Source organism: Barbus barbus (genome assembly GCF_936440315.1).
Source record: "Barbus barbus genome assembly, chromosome: 26".
Taxonomy (NCBI): Eukaryota; Metazoa; Chordata; class Actinopteri; order Cypriniformes; family Cyprinidae; genus Barbus; species Barbus barbus.
In genome coordinates, this window is record NC_136754.1 from 18,550,883 (window position 1) to 18,573,906 (window position 23,024).

The following is a 23,024-nucleotide window of genomic DNA, read 5'->3' on the forward strand; positions in this document are numbered from 1 at the left end:
AAATAAAAAAAAATACATTTCACAATATATTACAATAGTTGTTTTATTGTAATACAATTTTTATTGTGCTTTCCTTGGTGAGCAAAAGAGAAAAAAAAAATTTTTTTTAAATTTAACGACGATATAGTGTATAACATGTATTATATATAAAAACTCTAATATTGGCCAATAACTGGTATGGTATCACAATATTGTACAATGACAACTAAACTTGCCTGTGAAATATACTCACCTGTACTCTCAAGACAAAAAGGTACAAAGCTCACCTGTAATATATGAATTCAGCAGATCTGAAGTTGAATATGTAACAAGGCCACTGTAGTGGGTTGTGTAATCTGTGAAGATTAGTGAGCTTTTATAGTTTTGATTTAATCCCATGTTTAGTGATGTGCTAGTCTAACCACATGATGCTCTGTAGCACTACTTATACAAAAGGTAGTGAAATGGCTGTTTATGCTCATACATCAGTGTTTCTCAGTCCTGCTCATAAGAGTCGTTGCTACGTATATTTTATAGTTCAGATCATGTAGTGCTCCACTAATGAAATGAAATGAATCTGTTAAATGTGTGTAAAATGTTTTTTTCTTCTTTTTTTTTTCTTTCAGAAGCAGAATCTGGAAACGCTGGTCTGAGTTTGTTGACATTCAACCACAAGTTTGTATTCGTTCAGTTTACAGTTGTTCCTCAAGTCCATTGTGTTTACATTTTGCCCAAAAACTGTTGTCTCCTTCCCTCTGTTCCTTTGGCTTCCTCCTGTCATTCATCTCTGTGGAGTGGACTGTTAACATATGAGACTTGATGTGGTTTATTCTCTCTGCATGCTCTGCAAGTTCTTCTAACACATGATGCATGTGGCTTCTCCTGCTTTTACAGCTTTTAGTTTTCAAATACTAAGCATTTTGCAGCCCTTGGGCCTGGATGGCGGTGAAATAACAGCATATCTTTATTTATTTATATTCGTGTTTCTTGCATATGTTTTTGAATTTAAATAAATATAATACTCATGCATTGAAAACAATTGCTCTCACTTTTACAATTTACAAGCTGTGTATATTTGCATAATAAATTGTGGTGCTGTGTACATTTTCATTTATTATGCTTTATCATGTAACAGAAAGAATCAATGTTTGTTTAAACTCTCTTGCTTTATCACAGCTGCCTTGTAAATTGAGGATCATAAATTAATTTTGTTCACACTTGTGTATATGTATAGACCCAAAATATTACTTCTTTTATGATCCACAGTGATGACAGAATGATCATTTTGGGGTGAACTAACCCTTGAAGTATTTAAAAATTTATAAATATCACTGCATGAAATTATGAAATCAAGGAGCATTTATTTTAAAGAAAGACAACAATAGACTTTCCAAGGAAACTATTTACAGACAAGAATTTTGTTAGGTTTCAAATAATCTAGTAGATATACTGATCAAAAGTATATGGATAGTTTTTGATCAGTTAGTTTAGTGAATGTGATGAACTCCACCTGAACAAGAAATTATTTCATACAGCCATTGAGATCAAGTTTTTGGTCAATATAGCTCAGGAAAGTCATGTTCTGAGTATAAGAAAAATTATCGTATTAATGCAGTGAAATTTATGTTTCCAAGTCCTTTTTGGGTACAACATGTTTTATGAAATACCAGTAATATCACTAACACTTTACAACATTGCTCTCCAACTCAATTCCTGGAGGGCCACAGCTCTGAGTTTAGCTCCAACCCTAATCAAACACACCTGATCCAGCTAATCAAGCTCTTCAGGATCACTAGAAACTTCCAAGCAATGATGATTTTGCGTTAGATAACTTTAGTTAATGCATTAATTAATAATACCCAAAAATGAGCAATACATTTTAATCATTAACTTTATTTAATAAAAATACAACAGTTAGTTCAAATCCATTAAATAATCTCTCATGACAACTTTAGGAGAATTTAGCATGGTAATATACAAGGCAATGTTAATGTGTTTGGTCTTGGTGGAATACATCTGCTATACGCTGCAGAAGCAACGCAAGTACTACTGCCAATACATCCACAACATGCTGCTGTGAGCATGTAAGAAATACTACTGCTGCACATACAACATATATGAAATAATAACCCCCATACATATCATATATGAAATCACCCTGCAGCAGATCTATACAGGTGGAGCTGAGGAAGGTGGAGGGTTTCTGAAGTGCTACAGCAAGCACTAGCCAATTTAAATGTTAAGCAGCAAGCTCATTGGCTGCTGATGTGAAAAGAAACCAATCAGCTGTGCCATGTGAATAATGATGTGATTATATCAGTTTGGCTTAGAACCTATCGGCCTGCGCTATCTGTTTCATGCCAGAACTTTGTATTAACATACAACTTTTGATTGATGTTGTAATTAACATTAACCTTAGCCTTTACCTTTTATTCTTGTATTCTGAACCATAAGCTTTTGAGACCGAAAGCTGTACCATAAGCTTTTATTTCCGAAGAGGCCTATTAATATGGCCTCAGGTGACCTGCCAGTCATTTTTGTGTCAAGAAGAGCAAGTCAGGCCATGTGTGGTTCATGTACAGTCAGAGTTAGTCTGTGTTGGGTCTTACATGTCCGTTCTGCATTGATATACATCCATTCATAATGGATTTTACAGCCTCGCAGCGAGGAGGCAGCTGACCCTCACTGCAGTCTCACAAATGTGTTTTTACTAGCACTCTCAGGGCAGTTTTAATCTTGGCACGGTCGGGGTCATGGCAGGGGTCGCTAACACCCCGCTGCCTTGAAAGGACCATGAGCTGTGGCCTCCCACATCAAAGATGTGACAGTATACCCATATAACCTTAAGCACTCTGCCATTTGCAAAGATCAAAAATGATCTCTGTGGAACCGTCACACTGGTCTATTTGACAGAATAGTCAGAGGCATATAAGCATAAATGTCCACATAGTTTTTGGGTAGATTAGTTGGCTTCTGCTTCTGCTGTATATGTTTGCTTGTGTTGTTAGTTCATCTGATGCTCACAGCTTTCAGAGATACAAGCATGAGATTAGAAAATCTATTAATATGTTGATGATGTTCATTTTAAATTGTTCTGAGCTTTTAAGCTGGTCAATAATCACTTACGCCTTTACGTCACCAGCACTCGTAGTTTGATGCTGCCTACCTCTCAATGGTTTGCAGATGGCAACATTAAGCAGATATTCCCTTGCAGTCATGACTAGGGACCTTATTTCAACCGCTTTCTCTCAGTGTAAGTGTGTGTTCGGAGAGCTGGATGAGAACATTTCCAGGCTTTTTCCACACGCACTGTGCTGAACAATTAGATATTCATGCTTTGACAAACAGTGACGGAACAGGACCAGCATTCACTGTTTGTGATTAAAGCTTTCACACACTGCCAAACTGCAAAACAGACTGCTCATTTTTTTTCCTTTCACACAATTTATTCTAGTTTAAAGGTTTGGCTGCTCTTCTTAATTCCAGTGAACACTAATCCTATTGTGATGACATGCATTTATCTTTATATGCATTTAATTGATATGTTCTAGTAAATTGTGTGCAGTTGCTGCAGATATTTTCTGTTCCAGCATGACTGTTCCTGTGCAATGTTCCAGCATCCAGAGGAAACCCTTTAGTAGAAGAGAAGAAACTACAGCAGCAAGGTGACAGATTCATGCTTTTGAATCACCAGTATTGTGTTTGGGTGTCCACATACTTTTGGCCATGTCTCATCGAATGATCATTAGTATAGACTTGCATACTGTCACGATTCTGCTGTTTTAGTTGTGGTATTTCATGTCTTCGGTTGACCTATTTCCTGATTAGGACATTAGTTATGGTTAGGGATTGGGTTAGGGGATAGAAAATATGATTAGATTAGTATAAAAATTTGTGTGTGTGTGTACAAACAGTTTATAGAACATATAAAATTCTATTTTATATTACCTCTGAGTGATTTCATGTGAGCAATTTAAGTTCTTGTTTTTCTCAGCTTCTAGAAAAGGAAACTTCAGGAAATGCTTCTTCACATTCCATCTCCACAACACTACTGATGAACTATTCTCTGTGTAAACAAAGTTTTCTTAGATCCTCTGCATCCATCTATCTTTAAGAAATGTATCATGTTCCTGGACTGACTGTTTAGTTTCTAACGTGCTAATGGTGTTGTTACGCGCATGCAGACATGTTCTTCACATTCAAGCCACAACACTTTTTTGTTATCATTTAAAGAAGTGTCAGTCTGTTCTGAATAAGCCTCCTCAGCCAATGAGATAAAAGTACAGAATGTGCAGTGTTGTGATTGGTGCTCTGTATGTGAATGTGAATGCTCTCCAACACTTTCTTGCTTTGTTTAGGGGGTGATAGAAACTCTTCGGCCAAATCTGAGCGCCTGGGCACCATGCCACCGTTTGGGCATTTGGGACAATTGTTGGTGTGCTGTTGCTACACGGTGTTGTTTGACTTCCTAAATCAAAGGAACACAGTGTTCACTACAGATCACATGACAGCCTGAAGCCAGTTCCCAAGAAGATCATGCAGCACACGTACACAAAGTCCTTTTACAGAAATCTGAGAGCTTATCGTCTGTGTCGCTGTGTAGATATGATTTATGACGTACTTACACAAATATGGCATATTTTCTAGCATGGCGTTAGGAATTTTGTCCTAATGTGACCTTTATATGTTTTTTAACCTGCTACTTTCAAATTCAAAGGAAAGTATTTATTGTTTGCGTCATGCATCAAAGAAAACTGAAAGAGTTAATGACTTAAAGTTCAACAGACTTCTATCACACTGCATGTTCTATATGAAAGGGCATATTGGAAGTTTTTATTCATTAAAAAAAGAATATAATTCCTAATGCTAGTAAATAATTTTTAATACGTACATATAACTCCAATAGAAGTTCTTCGGAATCTTGATATATTGTGTGTAATCTTTTAGTTCTGTCGGGACGACTATCGTCAAAGATGATTAACAATTAACATATAGTTTGGATTGGCAGAATGGTTTATAGTTATCCCTGATAACACATGTACATCACAGAGATGTCTATTTGACATCATTACATCTGCAAGACATATTTTTAGAGTATTTGCTCATCTGCGATACGTCTAGGATGTTTCCTATTAGATGTCAAATAGACGTGTTTATGATTTAGAATGTATGTAAAACTGCCATCTTAAAGTTGTCTATCAGAGGTTTGTACACAGCAGATGATTTCCAGATGAAGCGATCTTTAACAGACAACTTGCCGACGTTTGTGTGACAAGACAAGTCAAGTCAAGACAGTTATGTCGTCTGCTGCTTTAATATGCTCAAGCTCTTTAAAATCAGGTGGATTGTGTTTGGCTGTTATAGTTGTGGTGTGGAAATTGTTGTATTCTTTTAGAATTAAGGTGTATTCACAACAAGACTATTAGAACGGCTGATAATGATCTATCTATTATAAGCACATGCAGCATGTCATCTGTCGCTTTAAATGCATGATCTTTAATTGGCTGTCAATGTTTTTATCAGTCATTAGCTGTTTCCAATTTAGTTCCTCTGTGACGATATTTTATTATTGGAATTTCCTATTCTCAGAATTAGAATGATTATTAAAATGTTTTAGTTATAGTTATCAGTATACACTGTAAAAAATGACTATGATTTTAACGGTAAAAAACTGTGAAAATGCTACAGTAAAAACCTGTTAAATGGTTAACGGTAAGTTCCTGTAAACTGACGTTCCCAGAAGAATTCCCTGCATTGCATTTCCCTGCATTGTTTTTTCTTTGAAATAACTATGTTTCTAATCTAATGTTGTTAAATTAATGTTTATTGCATGTTTCAGTTTAATGATGGTGTTTAGTGCTTGTGTGAATGACACTGTGCACCTTCTTTATATGTTATTATTTAAAAGCTGCTTGTGATGGGCTTTGGTTCATCATGTGACCCTCATCACCGTGCATTTGGTGGTTATCAGTGTATTTCAAAGGTACTAAGCAGATTTCAGTACTTCAGTAGGTTGGTATTGTCACGTTCCCTCTCGGGATACAAGGAGGTGCAGAGACACAGGGCTAGGGACTAATTAAACTAATGAAGACAAACGAGGACAGGAACAGGAAGGCCAAATATGGGCACGGGAGGAGGGGAAACACAAGACAAGGACTGACATTACGCCCCCCTCCGGAAGGCGTGTCCTCACGCCTAACACCATCCAATGGGGAGGGGGGGTGGGCGCTCTGGAGGCCTCCAGGGCGGTGCCCGTTCCAGGGGCCATGGCGGGTCAGGGGACTCGGGAGGCCATGGCGGATCTGGAGACTCGGGAGGCCATGGCGGATCAGGGGACTCGGGAGGCCAGGGCGGGTCAGGGGACTCGGGAGGCCAGGGCGGGTCAGGGGACTCGGGAGGCCACGGCCTATTTTTTTCGGGTCGTGTGGCCTTGGCCCTTGGCCCGGCCACACAGGCTGTGACCCTCTTACCCCCCCCCAAAATTTTCTTGGGGAAGCTCCCCCCTGGGAGCCACAGAGGAGCGGGCTCTGTCGGGCGCGCTTGCAGCGCGGACTCTGTCGGGCGCTCTTGCAGCGCGGACTCTGTCGGGCGCTCTTGCAGCGCGGACTCTGTCGGGCGCTCTTGCAGCGCGGACTCTGTCGGGCGCTCTTGCAGCGCGGACTCTGTCGGGCGCTCTTGCAGCGCGGACTCTGTCGGGCGCTCTTGCAGCGCGGACTCTGTCGGGCGCTCTTGCAGCGCGGACTCTGTCGGGCGCTCTTGCAGCGCGGACTCTGTCGGGCGCTCTTGCAGCGCGGACTCTGTCGGGCGCTCTTGCAGCGCGGACTCTGTCGGGCGCTCTTGCAGCGCGGACTCTGTCGGGCGCTCTTGCAGCGCGGACTCTGTCGGGCGCTCTTGCAGCGCGGACTCTGTCGGGCGCTCTTGCAGCGCGGGGCTGGACGGAACCAGCGGGAACTCAGGAGGGCTGGACGGAACCAGCGGGAACTCAGGAGGGCACGTGCGTGGAGCCGGCACGGGAGGGCGCGTGCGTGGAGCCGACACTTGGGGGCGCTCGGGAGGCGCGGACACTTGGGGGCGCTCGGGAGGCGCGGACACTTGGGGGCGCTCGGGAGGCGCGGACACTTGGGGGCGCTCGGGAGGCGCGGACACTTGGGGGCGCTCGGGAGGCGCGGACACTTGGGGGCGCTCGGGAGGCGCGGACACTTGGGGGCGCTCGGGAGGCGCGGGGCTGGACGGAACCAGCGGAGACGAAGGAGGGCCGGACGGAACCAGCGGGAACTCAGGAGGGCCGGACGGAACCAGCGGGAACTCAGGAGGGCCGGACGGAACCAGCGGGAACTCAGGAGGGCCGGACGGAACCAGCGGGAACTCAGGAGGGCCGGACGGAACCAGCGGGAACTCAGGAGGGCTGGACGGAACCAGCGGGAACTCAGGAGGGCGCTCTTGAAGCGCGGGGTTGCGGGGGTGCTCTGGGCTGAGGACAGCAGCAGTGCTGGGAAGAGTTGGGTGGCCGGAACATTTGGCAGGGCATGTGGAGGGTCCTGGCGAGCGGTGAGCTGGTGAGGCCGGGTTGTTCTCGGGTTGGGTTGGACGAAGATCGGTTTGACATTCTTCGACTTCGAAATCAATGCCATGTACATTGAGGACATAATTTATCAGCCCGATAAGGGAAAAACTGGACGTGGGGATATCGCAGCTGATGACATCTTTGTCCAACCCAAACCGAAAACACACACCGAGCGAGGCGTCAATCCAGCTCACCTCGTTGGAAAGCTCAAGAAACTCCTCCACATACTTTACCAACTCCCGACCATCCTGCCGCAGACACCAAAGCCTGTCTTCAGCCATAGTGTTGTTGTAGGTCCGGTCTTCTGTCACATTCCCTCTCGGGATACAAGGAGGTGCAGAGACGTGGAAGTTCCAAATAGTGTTCTTTATTGGAATCCAGCAGACAGACAGGGAGCATGGGGAGAGACGAACATCTATGACGATAGACCGGACACAGGGGCTAGGAAACACAGGTCTTATAAACACAGGGAAATAAGGAACAGGTGTGGACTAATCAAAACACAGGGCTAGGGACTAATTAAACTAATGAAGACAAACGAGGACAGGAACAGGAAGGCCAAATATGGGCACGGGAGGAGGGGAAACACAAGACAAGGACTGACAGGTATATTAACATTATATCAGTTAATGAAATTACGGTCTTTAACTGTAAATTTAAGTTAAATCCGTGAAACTTAAAATGTTGTTACCATATTTTTTACGGTACATATTAATTCCGGCAACCACAGCTGGTGGTTTTTTACAATCAATTTTACAGATTTTTTTTTACTGTGTAGTTATACCTCTTTGTGTTGATAGTCCTTTAGAACAATTACTAAAACTTTATACTTACATTTATTGCATTGGTGAAAATGGACCTCAAGATGCTTTGTCAAGCTAAAAGAAGTTCTATAGTTCTTTTAATCTGGTGCTCATGGAGCAAGATGCTGAAAAAACAGCAAGATGCACAAAAATGTCCATGTAAGTGCATATTTACACAGAACATGTTCTATGTCAAATGTATGAACAAGTAATCAAGCTGGGGGATATTTTCTGCCTACTGCCAAAAATACAATGCCTGCTTCCCCTCTTCCTCCATCCAGCACTGTGCCCAGCTTCCCTTACTGCTGGCAGTGCGAGCATGCAAATTCTTAATGTTTACTCATAGACTGGATGATTCATTACTGCATTATTCAACAAATCATTCACTCACATTTTAGCAGAACTCTCTGGAAAAGTACTGTGATGTTTTTGTAAATCAGGGCTGCTGGTGATACAGGTAGTTTGTCTAGTTTGCTCTAATTCCTAGCAAATATAAGTATTGGTAACAACTAGTCCTCAAATAGCTCTGCTTGTGGGTGGTTCTCCTTATGTTAGTATTTGGCTCCTTTTGGTTATTTTATTTATTTTTTAACCATAACCATACCAATATTAAAGCAATATTAAAGTATATGTTTTGGGGAACCAAATTATAACATTCCAGGAATGTTCTAATTAATTAGGTTTTATTTTTACAACCATAAAATAAAGTTCACAGAATGTTCTGGGAACCAACAATGATTGCAAAATTAAGTTGTTTACCTGAAAGCACATTTGTTCTTAATATATCTACAGAAAGATGAAGTGTAATTTAGACTAGGAGGCACATTGGCTTTGAAGGACAGTCTTCAAAGGCTGTTAAAGAGAGGAGAGGTGAACAATTAACCTCACGTTATCTAGAATGTGACTTTGTGGGCTACGAACTAAAAACATATTATTTCCTGTTTATCACACACATTTTGGGGCCAGTTGCCAGCACATACATCCTGGCAATAAAGTGAGTGAAAGAACAGACTCTAAATAGTGGTGTCAGTAAAAGCAAGCCATTTGAGGCTGTTATGCATAAGAGTCTTTAAAACCTGTGCTCACAGGCACTGCCTGCCTTATGTAAGAGACCACAACTATTAAAAATAACATGGCTCTTACATAATCCCGTTTAAAAGGGTTTAGTGTGCTGTTATATTTGCTTTTGGCATTGCACACAAGTGTAAACCTTATTCTGTTACATTTAGAATACTGGTGATTTTAGTACATTTTTCAGAGTATAGAAAAACAATACTGCGTTTTAACTTCGAACAGACTAGGATGCAGTTCTGCACTGTGATGGTACTGTGTGGTTTCCATGTGAGTCTCTACATCCTGTGGCTCTCCATATTTACAGAGCAGAGTTGTATCAAGCAATTCAGATGTAAAAGCCCTTGAAGGACCAAAGCAATAGAGTATATGTTTATATTTTTGTCTTTTCTATGAATTAAACAACATAGATTAATACAAAAAACTATATATCTGTTCATGTCAATAATTTCAGAAGCATAATATTTCCAGTTTAGTAGCCTACAGAAATCAAATATAGCCTACAAGTTTTCTTGAACTATGTGATTTAATCCAAGGTCAGCATTCTTGCCACACTGGATCTATCTGTGGAAGATTTTGAACTGGGTTAAATGACCCATCTTTGAGTTCCAGTTGTCATTCTCAGGTCCACTCATTTCACAGTGATGCTGCCTGAAGAGTGGCCTGTCCTGACCTAAGCACAGATATCAGGGCTAACACTGCTCTGCTCTATGATTGTGACCTGTAGGCCAACTGCCAAGAAACAATTTTACATGAATTTGACTGGCATAATCCTCTTAATACAGCATGTAATCTGCATGGAGATGATTTTGACATGATGACACCCTAAACACATGGGGCCTCGTTTATAAAATGTTGCGCAGAAACCATCCTAAATTTGTAAAACATTTCTAAGATATGCGTACGTGCGATTCATAGAATGAACGCACGAACAGAAATCGCGCGTACGCGTCTCTTTCAGATGTGAAATCTATGAATCGCAAATGATCTTGAGCTTGCGCGCAATTGACTGGTTTCAGCTCTCTGCCTTGTAAACGACTCCTAATTAATATCATTAACATATAAAAGATCACCAATCATCATAGTTTAGATCAGCGAGTTGTAAGAACAGCTTTTTTTTTTTAAACCTGCAATACTCCGAACAATAAAAAGTGCGTACGTCTGCTCAGACCCTGACGCGACGCTAAGCACTTTTCCACGTCAATGATCGTTTTTTATAAATATGAAGGTTTGCGTGGATTTAAGCACACTCTACGATCAAATCTGAGCGTACGCACTTTATAAACGAGGCCCCTGATCTCCACACATCAGAACCATACATTACCATGACCTTTACAGTCATAATTACATATTTATTTATTAATTTTATTACGATGAGGTGGATTTACAAAAAAATAGTTACTATATTGAACCTAGTAAATGCCTCCATCTTAATTGAGACATGTTAATGAGGCATGCTTTACTCTTCAGAATAATTAACAAAAAAGCTAAATCTAGCCAAAGAAAAAAAAAAGATAAATTTAGATGGATGCATGAAAGTTGACACTCAAATCACTCCAAGATGAAATGGTTTATTAATTTTTGCACCTTTTTTGTATCAAAAGACAAAATTAAGAAATCAGGTCTAACAGTTTTAAATACATAAATGAATGAGATGAAACATTAATTGGGGTTAAAAGTGGCATTATCGTCATTGGCTTTTTCAGCATAAAGCAGATACAGATAAGCATCTATGTAAAAACAGGCCTGCAGCACAAATTCATTCATAAATGGAATGTATGCTTGTCAGCTTTACATGTTAGACACTTACATAAGTTGTATAAAAATGCTCTAAAAAGGCAAAAGATACAATCCCACTGAGGCATTACAGCTCCATTTCAGATGAGCTTTATTCTGTGCTCTAAGACTTTCTAGCTATACATATATAGATCTCATCTTCAATAAGAAAGGCATTAAATCAATGTCAAATCATTCATGATGAACTAAGCACTGCACCATGAACCTCTGCCACAGTTCACATTATAATCTAATAAAGTTGTTCTCATGACATTAGCCATACCAGCTTCAAATATCACTCTGGGTACTGTCTTTGATAGCAAAAGAAAAAAGGAGAGCGAGAGAAAGAAAGAAAGAAAACTTATTTACATAGTAATAATTATGCAATATGCAAAGGCTTCATGTCGCTTTGGGCAACTTCATATAAGCATCTATCAGTTTCTCTCCTCAGCACCTAAACAGATGAACATCAGTAAAACAATCACATTACAATGTTAGTCAGTTTGAGGAAAGGAGAGATCCCGACACCCTTCAGTTCTTAGTTAATGCCTCTATAAACGGGCTCCACTCATTGTTCTCTGGGTCATATGCCTCCATGGTGTTGAGAAACTCATTGCCATCGAAGCCCCCGACTGCACAGAGCACACCGTTCAGCACAGCAAGTCCTGCGTTGCTCCGTGCTGATGTCATGCTTCCCAGCATCCTCCACTCGTTCTTGGCTGGGTCATAGACCTCCACACAGCGCAGAGCGTGAGAGCCGTCAAATCCTCCAACCACAAACAGCTTCCCTGGAAGCAGTTGAAATTTACTTAATTGAGGCCTAGCCCTAAATTTGACAAGCTTCAGTCATTTTCCTACCAGTGAGACTTCATAACCCTGCTGGAATAAACAGTCAAAAATTTGCTGAAAATGTACTCACCCTCAGGCCATCCAAGATGTAGATGAGTTTCTTCATTAGAACAGATTTAGACAAATTTTGCAGTACCAATGGATCCTCTGCACTGAATGGGTGCTGATGAAAAACATCACAATAATCCACATGACTCCAGCGAAGCAAAAGCTGTGTGTTTGTAATAAATCCATCGTTAAAGACATTTTACTTTTTAAACTTTTCTTTATATCCAGCTAAATTACGAGTCCCTTATCCATAATATTGCTTTCTCCAGTGAAATAGTTATCTTGCCTCAATCAGGAGAGAAATGTGCACAGATCAAAACCTGTCCACTGTCAATGGTCCAAAAGTTTCTAAAATATGGTGGAGAATTTTAAGGTGAAAATAACAGGGGACTTTTTCACTGGAGGAAGCATGATTATGGATTATGGACTGTTTAAAAGTTAAAATGCCTTATTGGTGGATTGGTTTCTTACAAACACACAGCTTTTCACAAGACATTAACTGATGGACTGGAGTCATATGGATTATTGTGATGTTTTTAATCAGCAGTTTGGACTCTCATTCTTGATGGCGCCCATTCACTACAGAGTATCCACTGGCAAGCAAGTCATGTAATGCTGAAGTTCCAATAAAGAAACAAGTTTATCTTCATCTTGGATGGCCTGAGGGCGAGTTGGTGTTTTTTTTGTGAACTATTCCTTTAAACAAGAGTCTCCAGTTACCTTCATACACAACCACACCAGCTCCACGACGGGCCACGTTCATGGGGGCCACCAGGGTCCATGTGTTGTTTGCTGGGTTGTAGCGCTCTACTGAGTTTAAGCAGTTCCAGGACTCAGCACCACCTATCACGTACACAAATCCATTTAACTCGCACACTGCCGCCTGGTGCCTCCCTGAACACAGACGAGAGACGATGTACATGGTGAATCACACATTTAGGGTTTTACAAATATCAAAGTCATTTCAGAACATAAAACTGAATTGACATACTGATGTTCAGGGGTGCACAGCTGGTCCACATTTTTGTCACTGGGTCAAATGAGTCACAATTCTTCAAGCCCTTTTGGCCACAAGGATCAGATCCACCCACCACAAAAAGCTTGTTTTGCAACGAACACACACCTGAGAAGAAAAAAAGAATGAGATCATTCACTTCTTTACTGTCCCTACCAGGACTGGCGATACAGGTTTTTTTATTTTCAGCCTTCAGGACCGAACAAAAAAAGCTCATTCAAACAGATTACAAATATTCAATACATTACCTAGCAAGAAGTGATGCCTACCTGAATTGCAACGGTTGGTGCGGAGCTCAGGAACTTGAATCCACTCATCAGTCTTGGGGTTATACATCTCTCCACAGTTCAGCTCATCTGAGTGACCATTGGAGCCACCCATCACATACAGCTCACCCTGAGAGAAAAACATTAATTTAGCTTTAATGGCAGATGCACCAAAGCTGCTCCAGGATTGGAAACCATGCCTTTACCATTAGCACAGCCATCTGGAAGCGAGCTCGTGGAGTACGCATGGGAGCGATGAAAGTCCAGCAGTCCTTCTTTGGGTCATAACACTCCACAGTCCTCAAGCACTCTTCTCTGTTATAGCCACCTGGACAGATATCATTATGCACATTAGATCTGCACACCTAGCTCCCGTTTCTGTGAATGACAATTCTCTTTCCCATCTTATGTCATGCTACATATGGGGTGCTTTCATTTTATATTTGTTTTTCTCCAGCTCCACTACTGTAAACACTCAATGTTTGTTTTGCAAAATTTGCATGAATGGCATTACAAAGCACACATTGCATCTGTGTGCAACAACTGCAATTTAGATTTAAATATGTAAGAAAAAAAATACTACTACTACTAATAATAAAATAATATTATATAAAAACACACACGCATATATACATACACACACTTAAAATATGTGATATACTTTTACTGGAAGCTAAGTGTAAAATATTGTATTTTTATCCTTATAACGCAACTAAGCTCTTTATTTTCCTTTAAGGAGTACTTTTTCACTCTCTGGGCAAGCATACCTGCAACAATGAGCTTGCTGTCCAGTTCAGCGGTTCCCAGGCCTGAGCGAGCATAATGCATGGGCTTCAACAGCTTCTCCTGCAGATCTTCTGGTTGAGCCTCAAAGCTCGGGCTCTTCAGCACACATGGTGTAGCAGATGGGGAAGTATGAGGACTGGTGCGGCCGTGCAGGGAGATTACACACAGCACACCTCTCAGAACAGCCAGACACAGGTATGCGTTGTCTAGAAAAGAGCAGACAGTGAGGCTTAGCCCCTTCAACCCCCCCGACAGATTACACTGTCAAATATTTGGAAAAATTACGATTTTTTATTGTTTTTTTTCCTATTTAAATATATTTTAAACACTAATTACTATAAACTTATATTTTAAATAAATGCCATTTTATTCATCAAAGTACCCTGGAGGAAAAAAAAACGTGGCACCACAAGCACCACAAACACTAACTAAAAAAAAAAATCATTATTACTGATTGAAATAAAATGAGTTTCAGAAAGAGATAAAAGCAGGTCAGATGAAGCACTATAGACTTACTGGTGGTCTTCTCTGAGGCAATATACTTCCATTCGTGCTTGTTGAACTGGCTGTTGGAGGGAGAGAGGCTGCCAGAGGCACCTGAGCTCATCTCGTCTCTTTCTCGAGGAGGCTTCTTCTGCAAAACCAAACCAGGCAGCTCTAAACCTGCCCAAACTTCATCCCCTAACTCTACTGCATGCATACAGGCTTGGGGTCAAAGACTAAACCCATTCCATCCAGTGCCAATACCACCATTTAAGGGGTCTTTCCACAGTGCACAGAGAGCTAAGAACTCCCTTTTAGTGCAAACCACTTGAAACGTATTAAAATGGGAGCCATGCTATTCTACAGCAAAGAATGCAGTGCACTGTAAGGGGAGGACTGAAAACCAGTCATGTACCTGCACAAATTGGATGTGGTCATCCTCAGAGCTGTAGACCTCTGCCTGCCCCTCAAGCAGGCTCCCATCATGCAATTTGTGATCTGCTGAGTAGTACAGCGTTTGCACCTGCAACAACAAAACACCAACAAGACCCATGTGGGTGTTTCCATAACAAGAACAAAGCAATGTTCTGCCTTGTTCCTTGAAGCAGTGGAGTCAGCTGCTATGAGGGAGGTCCTTGACAACTATGTGCTGCCTGGACCTTGAGGGAGCCATGACCTTTCACATGTCTACGGTCACTGTGATTGTGGAAATTGCTGGAAGGGAGAGATCATTCCTATTATAAGTAACTTTGCTTCGGGTCAAAGAGCTGTCTAAACAAATGATCGCAGCACAGTGGGATTGGAAAAAAGTTGCAAAGCTCTCAGGGACAGTGTGCACAGATGGGAGCATATGGTTTTTGGTAGGTTGACTTAGTACCACTGATGGTTGGGATCTTGCATTCTTCTTCAGGGCTGGACAAATCTGCTGTTGATGTGTATTACTAAACCTATAGGAGACATGGGGAGATCAATGGGGAGGAGCAGCCATTAGAATCAAATTAATAATAGTCCAAAATGCCCTGCTGTGGAGAAAACGTTGAGTTACAAAGACAATTCAGGCCAATACAGTCCAGAGATAGGAAGAAAAGGGGGAAAAAAAACAGACTTAACCTTTGGCTCACCTGGAAAACCAGTTTTTCAGTATTTTGAGGAGCACGTACTGCAAAATTTACAAGGTTAAGGGCAAAAACCCTGGGGGCAGGGGATGGGTGGGGAACTCAGAGGCAACCACTGAACAGAAGTTTAGGAGACATGAGCAAAGCAAAAGGAATGGGTACAGAAAAAGCCATAATACTGACCTCTTCCATCAGTTTCTCCAGGGGATCTCCATTCTTCCACAGGCTGCGCTGAACCCAGCTTATCACTTTTGAGTACAGTTTGCCATTACCTGGCAAGTTCAGGTTGTCCTCTAATATAACCTCCAGCTATACAGATACAATTATATATGATATTATAACAAATTAAATGCAAATAACATACGCATATATATATTTTATACAATATATTTATATACCTTCAGCCGAGGAAGTTTAAGGAAGTCATCTTGTTCTGAGATCTCCTGAAGATGGTCCTGTATAAATGCATCAATCTTGCCCAGAAGCCGCCCATCAGCCATTCTACTAGCAAAGTTGCGGTATGAAATGGCACTCTGGGAATCCATTTTTGATAGTAGGTAGTCTCCACAGATCTGCAAACAGGATTCAGAAGATTAGGGGACTGAGCAGTAGTGTATAGATGAGAAAACTACCATGTAAATGCCTGTACATACATACCTGTTTGACCCTCTCCAATTTGAGCTTCTTTGCTGCAGAATACACATCACTAACCAGATCCTTATCTGCCTTCAGTCTGTCAACAGGAGATTATGGGAATATATGAAACCTGTATGTCCTTGAAATGATCAATGTGTAAAATTAAGTATGTGTAAATAAAAAGTTAAGAGTCAAGTTAAATACGTACTGGGCTGTGTAGGCATAGTTGAGCAAGATCTCCACAGCATCAGGGTTGAGGTCATCGAATTTTACCAGCGAAACCCCACCCTGTGGCTCAGAGTCAGTATTAAAAATCTCAAATAGGTAAGGACTGCAGCAGGCCAGCACTGCCTTATGGGCCATCAGCTCATGTCCACAGACCTGCATAAGAACCATTATAAAGAATGTTGTAAAAACATATCTGTGCTACAGAGAGCCTTTAGCTACAGTTCAAAAGCATAAGAAATTAATACTTTATTCAGCAAGGATGCATTTACTTGATCAAAAGTGTCAATCCCCTTTTCCACCGCAGGAACTTTACAGAGGAACTAGGGACTTTGGGCCGGTACTTTATGTGTTTCCACTGCAGGAACCAGGATCTAAATAAAGTTCCGGGTACAAATTTGCCCCTCAGAAAGTCCCTGCTCATGAGGTAGTACTTTTTCAAAGGTCCGGAAATTTCGGGGGCGGGACTTGGGTGCTGATCATGCTGATTGGTTGAGTTTACGCAGCACTGCATTTCAACCATCATATTCGCCTAATTTTTTTTTTAAATATTACTGTTATCATGTCATGAAATGTAGTTTTAAAAGTATTTCAGGCGAGAATGTAGTTGTTTAAAACTCAAATCTGCGGTTTATTTATGAAGATAGCGTCTATTTGAAAATGTGCTTCGCCGATTTCAGAGATGTGAGCTCCACGCGATCACCGGGCGTTCAGTGCTCATGTATCCCACTGAGAGGAGCATAATCTCGTCTAGACTTTCTGACATTTGCCGCTGGCTCTGATGTCGCTGTAGTGGTATAATTAGCTGGTATAGTGATATAATTCGCTTTGGGTAAATCTAACAGGTCTTTATCCTATTCATATGATAAAATGAAAATTATTTACTTCCCATGTATTTTAGACATCAACAGACATCACCAGGTCTGGGGTAAAAAAAAAAAAAATTCCTGGGACAAATTATTCCAGGTAATTTCGGTGGAAAAGCGGCTTCAGTAAAAACATTTATATTGTTACAAAACATTTCTATTTATCAAATTCTGGAAAACGTATCATGGTTTCCAGAAAGAGATGAAACGGCACAATAGTTTTGATAATAACAGCAAATGTTTCTTGAAACTGGGGTAACATACTACAATTAAAAAAAAAAAAAAAAAAAAAAAAAAAAACTAAATATTGATGTTTTTACCTTATTTTTGATCAAATAAATGCAAACAAAGTGAGCATAAGAGACAAAAGGAAACAAAAAAAAACAAACAAAAAAACTTTACAGATAATGTACATGTAAAAATATGGTCATGTTTATTTTTTCTGAAACAAAGGTGGTGTTGGTGGTGGGGGTCTCACCTGCAGTCTGACATCACAAAACTGGCCGCTTTTACGCAAAGCATTCATTTTGGCCACAGTAGAATCGAGGAAGCTCTCATCTTCAAATATTAAATATCCGTTGGGAGTCATTTTGTTGGATCTATCAAAGTTAAGGAATCAAACACAGCAAAATGAGAATGACTGCTTTGTATTTACAAATGCAACACATGATGAGAAGACCCACATGGAATCTGTGGTATTTTGAACCACATTTTCTGCGATGACAATGGGGATATCTAAAATGGATTTAAATATGGTATAAAATGTGTTAAACTGAGCTGAGAATGCTACACATATTAGACGGCATCAGCTAAATATTTAATATGAATATGTAAGGGGTGGGGGATGTGAAGAGCGCTCTGAAATTCTGCAGAAATCCCCACACATTCCTGTAAAAATTCTGGTCACAGATTCCATGCAGTTCTTGTGAGGAAACTTACCAAACAGGTAATAGAAGAACGGTCTTGCTCTAAGGCACTTTCAGCAGAGTGTACCACACGCAGGTGTTTCTGGATATGATGTCACTCAGTGGGTTAAAGAATACAAGTCCTACCACCTTGACTACACATGATGACCTGAAGAAGTGAAAGATAAATTCACTCAATTCAAACAAGACAATTCAGCTACAGTAATAAGAAGAGCTTCAATCATATCAGAATGATTTCTGAAGGATCACGTGACACTGAAGACTCGAGTAATTACTGCTGAAAATTCTCAGGAACAAAATACATTTTAAAACTAGATAAAAAAGCTTGTCAAGACAAACTTTAAGTTGGCTTGAGAAAGCCGGACCAGAAAGTTTGAAAAGTTTAAAAAGTTTAAGTAGTTTAAAAAAGTTTTAAGTTCGATGGTTTGCAGTCTGAAATAATTTGAAGTTTAAAGTAGTTTTAAAAGCTTAAAGTTTGAATGTTTTAAAGGCAATACAGTTTGTCAGAAATTATGATTAGCAAGTTACTAGCATGTCGCTAGCATGTTTCTAACATGATTAGCATGTCCCTAGCATGTTTCCAGCATGATTAACATGCTACTAGCATGTCGCTAGCATGATTAGAAAGCAATTAGCACATTATAGCAGGAGTCAGATTTCACTGATCACGTGAAGAGAGGTGCTTTCAGCGCGAGCGCTTCGTGGATAGAGCCTGGTTTATACTCGCCGCGTCAGCACGAGCGCAAAGGTGCGCGTCAGGGACGGAGCACAACGGAGGATTTTGTTTTCAAACTAAAGTAAAAGACCGCTTCTTAAACCAGAGAAGGTGAACATGCTGGTGTTCTTGTAGAAAAAACATGCAAGTCCTGTCAGCCACAGCCAGTTTAGTTTTACTTTTCTTTTTGTTTTCGTTTTGAAACGCTTGTTATCTTTGCTGTTTACCTCACGTTATGCTATGGAGGCTTTCCTAAATTTAAAAAATATTAATATTTATTTGCTTCCTCAGAGTTTGCTAAAAATTCTGTAATATACTCGGTAATACTTCTGTAATATATGTTATGTAAGCTAGTTTGTCATTGTCAACGTACTGTTTTATAGTTGTTGTGCTTTTGAATTAAGAATAACAATGAATCCATCTTTTGTTTTAGTCTTAAAAAATGAAAGGTGTATAGATATAAGCAAAACAGACAATTATATTTTCTTGAAAATGTGACACCAAGATTGCGAATTTGAAAGTGAAAGTGCACGAAAAAAGGAATTCCTGTTCACAAAATTTAAATCACAAATAATACCGATGAAAAAGAACAAGTTGAATGTTGAACACTTTCGTTACTATATAACTATAAACTATGATAAAAGTTCATCAGCATGCATTGATTAATCAAATGTTCAAATGTGCAAAAACAAAAAACAAATTGCAACTGAGAAAGTTAGTCGCAAAAGTGAGATCAGTGGGACGAATGAGTCTAGAGCCCTGCATGAAAGACTGCTAATTCTCAAAACATTTTTTGTTAAGATGACTGAAAGGAGGAAAAACCAAAGTGAAGTATGGACTTACTTCACGCAGTCATTTATTTACTTTATAACAGTAAATAAATATCGGTTCTGCATATCGGTTATCGGGCACATAAACATGCAAATAATTGGTATCGGTTATAAAAAAAAAAATCAATATCGGTCGAACACTATTCACAATACTTCTGTTTTTTACAGTATTTTTTATTAAATAAAAGCAGCCTTAGTAAGCATAAGAGGCTTCTTCAAAACCCTTACAGGACACTGATACAAAAAAACATCATGTTCAGTTTTGCGATAGTTCACACACCTTTTTACCAATAAATTATTTTAACTTTTCCAGTAGTTTTAGATTTCTAGAAATATTTTACAACTGTATTTGACTAGAAAGTTATGCACTGATTATAGAAAATCCCCGGTCTTTTCCAAACCTGGAAAATCCCTATTAAAACACTGATATTTCTAGATTTTCCCAGGCTGGGAAGCCTGGATTTTCGATTACCAAAACTATAACCCCCAACTTGTATTTTCTGGTCCATATCAATATCCTCGGTTCATATTATTGCTTTTAACAACTTATCTTAACTGTATAACCCTTATACACTACATTTAATGTCTAGAAGGTTTTTTTAAAGCATTCAGAAAAACCCCAGTTACTCAGTGTTTTGAATGTTTCCGGGTTTAATGTTTGTTGAAGGCGCGAGACCCGGAGCTCGAGGAGGAACTGCTCTTTCTAGATTAAACCAGTCTCTCTGAAACAAACACACGTGACCCAAGATAGTGTTTCATTATTGAGGTATCGCATATTTATGTGAATAATAAATTAGAAATAGCTGAAAAGAGCCAGCTGTATTGTTAAATGGTTCAAACGAAACACTGCGTCATTTATTCACTCAAAAGTTTCCAGAACCCTTTCATTTTTCTGTGGAACTGAAAGAAAATGAGGTTTTAGGCAGAACAACAGCCTCAGTGACTATTCGCTTTCAATGCATCCTTTTGCTTTACAATGAAAGTAAATGGTGACTTGGGCTGTCGTTCTGCCTAAAACCTCATTTTCTTTCAGTTCCACAGAAAAATGAAAGTCAGTAACATTTGCTTTCTCCTTTCATTTTCATCTTTATCTTAACGTTAATGTTACCTCTTCAACGACAATCGGACATCGCTTTGTTTTAAACGGTCTGGGCGGTTAAAGTGCTATTAATTACTCTCAACCATTCACCAAAACAAACAGCCATATGTCATCTCGATATAAAACTGAATATCTTATTTTTCTCCCTCACCGACATTAAATCTGTAAAACAGTAAACAGACACTAAAAGCTCTCCTCAAACAACAACAACAACAGCTTCACGAGCTCGACTAACTTCAACCTGCTTTCATTTTCAAACACAAACTAAGTTAAATGTCTTACCGTTTTCCTTTGTCTGTTTATGATGAAAAACATAATTTCTATTTAGAAAAAAGGTAGTTATCAATCCAAAGAAGCGCCGTTTACGAAGTGACTCCGAAGTGCGCGCGCTTAACTATGCTGCGTCACTGATGACAACAGCACGATGGGAGGGACAAATAATGGAGCCCCTCTCTAACTTGCATTTAATATGACACTTTACAAGTAAAATAAATGTTTCTATAAAGATTAATAGTAGCGTACCTGGATCTATATAAAGAGAAAGGCGTCGATTGTGTGAATATGCAGTGAGCGTGATTGGCTCTGTGTCATCAGCATCAGCCGTTGTTCAGTTTAATCCCAGAAACCCAGCTCTTGCCCAGCAGCAACCAGAACACAGTGCAGTTCATTCATGCAGAACAGATGTGTGCTGACACTGTCTATATAAATATTTTAGGTTTACACTTTGGAGCTGGAGCGAATGCTTGGAGTTTTATGATAGTGTTGTGTCATTTATAGGCCTATCTCTTGAATCTCAAATATAATAAATTGGCCTTGATAAAAAAAAAAAAAAAAATAGTTATGCAAAGATATTGGAAGCATTTTTTAAAAACTTGATTCATCAGTTATTTATACACTGTAGTCCACAGAGAAGTCTTGCTGTTTGTAAATCACTATGTTACCTGCAACATTCTCCCTAAAAATCTAATTATTTTAGATGTATATCCAAAGTCTCTTTAAGAGTAAGAGTATTCTATAGTCTATCTATCATTAAGTCCCAGAATCTTTCTCTCTCTAGTCCTTGTTAAAAATATCAAGGTTTATGGTAGTTTTTTTTTTTCAGTGCATAAATCCACTTCCGACATGAGGAAAACATTATGCAGTTTGATAAACACTGAAAATAAAAGCCAATTAAGAAGCATCGCTGCATTAGAAATGAGTATTATATGTCATATTTCCTATTATATCATTTTGCAATTTGTTCCATTTCCTCTGGAGATGTGTATTATGTAACCACTTCGTCACTGGCACAACTGAAGTGCCTCCACCTCAGCCTGCTGTCTCCATGGTTTCCAGCCACTTAGAAAAAGAAACATGAATATGTAGACAGACGCGCCTCCTCCTGCCCTCTCTATGGATCCTCTACGCAAACTGTTGTTCAGTTGAGCATGTCTTACATAACACACTCTGCTGAACATGGCGTGACAACATAAGTCAAATTCAGGCCTATAAAAACTAACATCGTTGATGACACAGACTGTAGATACGCCATTAATCTGATGAATGCTTTTATTTGGAGTTTATAGGCTTGTATAAGAGTATAAAAATATTAGTCAAAGACTATGAATGATAATACTATATCATTGGATAAAAACAGTGTGCAAGTTTTTCTGGGCACCAAAAACAAACTCGTTTGATTTGATTCTTTTTTTTTTATTTCTGAATGTTATTTATTTATTTATTTTAAATAAAATATATTGTAATTTTATTTCTAAATGTCTCGTCATAGTTTACATTTGTTTATTTACTAATGGCACCAGAAACACACTCTCATTTTATTTTATTTTATTAAAAAAATATATATATATATTGTAATTTTATTTCTAAATATATCATCTTGGTTTATGTTTGTTTAATTACTAATGTTTTTCTGGGCACCAGAAACTTTTATTTTATTTTTATAAAATATATTGTAATTTTATTTTTAAATGTC

The 23,024-nt window shown here is 39.5% G+C and overlaps 1 protein-coding gene across 1 annotated transcript; it reads right to left on the reverse strand.

The window, feature by feature from the left end:
- Window positions 1-10,968: 10,968 nt before the first annotated feature.
- Window positions 10,969-21,636, reverse strand: LOC306846627 (influenza virus NS1A-binding protein homolog B-like). Its single transcript, XM_079380118.1, has 15 exons — window positions 21,335-21,636; window positions 18,422-18,556; window positions 17,961-18,081; window positions 16,600-16,772; window positions 16,413-16,488; window positions 16,154-16,327; window positions 15,939-16,064; window positions 15,056-15,163; window positions 14,674-14,791; window positions 14,139-14,363; window positions 13,578-13,699; window positions 13,375-13,501; window positions 13,082-13,213; window positions 12,811-12,984; window positions 10,969-11,981 (listed from the first exon to the last, which is right to left on the reverse strand). Exons 3-15 carry the CDS (start codon window positions 18,069-18,071, stop codon window positions 11,725-11,727), a joined length of 1,923 nt encoding a protein of 640 aa, XP_079236244.1. The 5' UTR covers window positions 18,072-18,081; window positions 18,422-18,556; window positions 21,335-21,636; the 3' UTR covers window positions 10,969-11,724.
- Between the last annotated feature and the right edge of the window lie 1,388 nt (window positions 21,637-23,024).